The 4,039-nt window shown below is 43.4% G+C and overlaps 1 protein-coding gene across 2 annotated transcripts; it reads right to left on the bottom strand.

Annotated features, from left to right (window-relative positions):
- Positions 1-613: 613 nt before the first annotated feature.
- On the bottom strand, positions 614-3,241 carry LOC111788880 (transcription factor TCP4). Of its 2 annotated transcripts, none has more exons than XM_087121779.1 (2): positions 1,185-3,241; positions 614-1,014 (listed from the first exon to the last, which is right to left on the bottom strand). In XM_087121779.1, exon 1 carries the CDS (start codon positions 2,506-2,508, stop codon positions 1,222-1,224), a length of 1,287 nt encoding a protein of 428 aa, XP_086977905.1. In that variant the 5' UTR covers positions 2,509-3,241; the 3' UTR covers positions 614-1,014; positions 1,185-1,221. The 2 variants fall into 2 exon arrangements, with proteins under 2 accessions (XP_086977905.1, XP_023525211.2); XM_023669443.2 differs by having other exon boundaries at positions 614-1,094; positions 1,185-3,237.
- Positions 3,242-4,039: the final 798 nt, after the last annotated feature.

Here is a 4,039-nt window from a genome sequence, read left to right as displayed (position 1 = left end):
GAATGAATTTGTGAGAATAGTTTTCCCTCTCAAACCTTACTATGTTGTGAAAATGATGTCCAAGTCATCAGGTGATTGAACCAAAATTTTGAAGAACCATTTTGGTTTAAGCCTTCTGCAGCACTCCTAGCTCTATGCCTACTTCCAAGTGCTGTTTTGTATACCCAAAAGTTCAGCTGGCATCACCAAATAGGCTGAGAATAGCACTAAATGTGTAGCAGGGGTTTCATCATCTTCACAGTCTTGGGACCATTGAAGAAGCTTAGATTTTGGGTTATTCCAAAAGCAAAAGAAGATATTTGTCATTTAGGTGAGGAGTGAAGTGAAGTGAAGTTATTAACTCCGCCCCACTTCACTCATTGTTCGGTCCTTGTTCGGTCGTATGTCTTTCCAACCAGTTCTACGATTTATTAACTCAAACTCTAACTCGAAATCAAACGATCCCACAACTCACATTTATCGGCTTTATCACCTTACCTTCCTCCTACCTTTCTCTTTTTAATTATTAGATGTCTAATAGATTCTCGACATATTTACCTAAATAAAAAAAAAAAAGAGTACCAATCAGATTGCACAATCAAATCTAAAAACGAAGTAGCTCAAATCAAGGAGGTATTAGAGATGAGGGATCAGGTTATTGCAGGGTGCAATATTATCTCCCTTTTTTAGGTATTGGGTTTCCATTATTACAATGAAAAGCAAGGGGAAAAGATGGCAGGAAGAACACTAGAATGTTGTGTACTTGTACATCAATGGAAAAGGCAAAGCCTCCACCATTAAAATACACCATAGCTAACTTAACACACACTGGACCAAGCAGATAGGCAAAGCTTTCAAACAGGGAAACAAAAAGCTGAAGCATAAACAAGTAGTAGATAGAAACAGAACATATAGAATACTCGGGAATGAAGACACCTGATGTGATGCTTTCAGGATTCTTCTTCTTCTTCTTCTTCCTCTTCTTCTTCCCACTGTATGAGCCAGCCATTGAGAAAGGAACCCAAATTCTGCTCCCTGCAAGCAAGCTTCCACATTAGCAGCAAAGCAATGGCGTGGCTACTTAACTGGCTTTATTAGTTGATATAGAGGAAGTCCTGTTGAAAGAAATTTCCAGGTCAATCAATGATATTCAGGACGAAACATGGGATTTGTGAACTGGGTTTTAATGGAATGTAGTTTCTTACAGAGTAGAGAGAGAGATTTGAGCTTTTTTTAGCAGATTCAATGGCGGGAGTTGGAGGAAGCAGAGGATGGTTTTTCAGAAATACCATCGTGTTCCTCTTCGCCCGGGATCCGCGCCGGAATTAGAAACCTGGGGAATCCGCCAGAGGCGAATCCAAGACCCGGAAATGTGGATTGGTAGATCGACGGTGGAGTTGGATGCTGTTGATTGTCGAAGAAGGTAATTGACGGGTCTATCCAAGCGCGGATCGAGGGCGTGTAACTGGACTGAAGGGGTCCCCTCTGAGAAACCAACTGGTTTTCTCCGAACAACGGTTGCAGAATCGGCGACGGCGATGGCGGCTGAAAACTCGAGGTTGTTGGTTGCGAGTTGTATAAGAATTCACCATTAACACCTCCGTCTACGCCGCTAAGATCTGCATTCACCGTGTTCCAATGCAAAATCCTCTGGAGTCGGCCGATTTCTATAGCCGATTGGGGATGCTGCTCCGACCATCCGTCGAAGCCAGCCAATGGTGTTGATCCAGAGAAAAAGGGATGGTCGTTTTGATGATTTTGAGCAATTGAATGCTGAGTTCGTTCGGATTCGAGCTTTGATATTGATCCTTCAAAAGACTGTAAGGAAAGCCTTAGATCTTGCGCTCGGCTACTGGTTCTAGAGAGTAAATCCGGCGGAAACGCGTCGAACTCAAAAATTGACGAGGGCGTCTCTGCAGCAGCCGTCGTCGTCGTCGGTAAGAACGATTTGACGGTGTTGACGATCGAATCCGAATCGAAAGATGGTGGAAGAAAACTGGAGTTATCGCTATTAGGGTTATCTTCCGTGGAACCATTCTGCAAATTCTTCATGGTACATTCGGAAACTCCGCCGTTGCCGGCCACAAAATTCCTAGTTGTACTCCCCTCCGGCGGGTGAACAGCAACCGGAATTTTGTTTTCGCTGTTCTTCTCATCCTTCTGCGTTGCCGATTTCTCGCTGCTCGTATTCAAACCATTTGGATTCCATCCAGGAAGCTCTCGAAGCTTGTCTATAGCGGGTTTGGCCTTCTTGATGAGCCAGTCGACGGCCTTACTCGGCCGGTCGTAGCCGAGACGGTCCTGCACATCGTAGAACTCGATGGCAGTATGGGCGGAGAGTCTAACACGACGGTCCCTCGGGCCTCTCGCCGTGCAAACTTTGCTGTGACGGTCTTTCCTTCCAATCGATCGAACAATGTGACCTCCTTGAACCTCCAAGATTTCGCCTCCACCGCCACTACCGCCGCCGGTGCTTCTCATTCCCAGTCTTGAAGATTTCGTCGGCTGTTGATGGCCGAACTCCCCCATTCTTGCCTCATCTTGGAAGCTCCACCCAGGCAGAGTAGAAGCCGACGGCGGAGGAAAGTACGGGCGCTTCTTGGTTGATTGTGAGTCTAAAGTCGCATAGAGATACTGAAGATTCCGACCGTCTTCTTCCTCTTGTTCCCCTGTATGACTGAAATTTATAACGTGACTCCGGCTCCGCCGATGATGAAGAAGACGATGATTCGGCTGAGGATCCAGGGCCAGTCCCGTGAGATTCCCCTCTTCCAGCTTTAAACGAACTAACACTGCTCTTCTTCCTAATTGATTGCCGATTCCTTTTCAATTTCCTGTAATCCCCTCTGAAAGTAGAACCGCCATTGTTAGGAGCTCTAATTCTAAATCCTGCGTTTGTGTAGCCTCTCCAAAAGGGCTCCGCCATTCAATCCTCCCACTCACCATGAAGCCCTCCAAATGAAAAACCCAATCAAACCCAGATGCAAAAACCAGTGGTAATCTCACCCCAACCCATCTCGCTCCATGAGAGAGCAATGAATGAAAGGAAGAAGAAGAAGAAGAAGAAGAAGAAGAAGTTAAACAACAAAATTACTAGAAAAAGGAACGGAGGGAGGGAGGGAGGGATGGAGGATGGGAAAGTGAAAAGAAATTTGGATGGGCCTATAAGAAGAAGGCTTGATTGTGGCAGTTGGCAGGGGTTGACAGCCTTTTTCTCTTTTGCGCCAGCATTTGATTATAAAAGATATCTCTGCCATTACAATCACTGCGCCCTCTCACCCTCTCACCCTCTCACCCTCTCTCTATCTGGAAAGTGATGGACTTCATCATGCTCTTCATACTTTCCCCATTTTTTCTTCATTTTAAATATTTCTACACATCATTATGCTTTCTTTCTTTCCATTCATTTGACATCTCTCCATCTCCGCCCATCCTAATCCACTCTCTTAGAGTCTTAACATCGAGTGTCTTGGCTCTCGCAGTCCACCACCTTAAGTCTAGGAGGCTCAATGTCCAGTGTCTAACTCTAATCCTATCTGTAACCGACACAATTCACTCCCTTGGAGGCCCGATGTCCAATGTCCGACTCTAATATCACGTATAATAGCTCATCCCCACCATTAGTAAATATTATCTGTTTTTGCCCATTACGTATCACCATCATCTTCACCGTTCTAAAATGCCTACTACGGAGAAGTTTCCATACCCTTCTAATAAATGTTTCGTTTTCCCCTTCAAATGACGTGGGATCTCACACCAAAAATGATTTTAACTGAGAATGACCATAAACATACCCTTAAAAAACTTTTAAATGTCATATATTTTGTTTGGATGATAAACATAAAAAAAATGGTATAATGTGTGACATACATTATTATCAACATAATGCACTTTCAATTATTGTTGAAGATATGATGTGGAATATATATGGTTGCCTAAATTATTGAAAACTATTAAATATTATTTTGTTATTTAATTTTGTACCATATATATATATATAGATAAATATATAAATTTTGTCTTTTTGGGATTGGTTCGTGGATTGTTTGGTTTAGAAAAA

This window comes from Cucurbita pepo, chromosome 2 (genome assembly GCF_057944985.1).
Source record: "Cucurbita pepo subsp. pepo isolate OVF chromosome 2, ASM5794498v1, whole genome shotgun sequence".
In the NCBI taxonomy this organism is placed as follows: Eukaryota; Viridiplantae; Streptophyta; class Magnoliopsida; order Cucurbitales; family Cucurbitaceae; genus Cucurbita; species Cucurbita pepo.
Note: the sequence above shows the minus strand (reverse complement) of the source record. Positions and strands in the feature narration are given on the sequence as shown.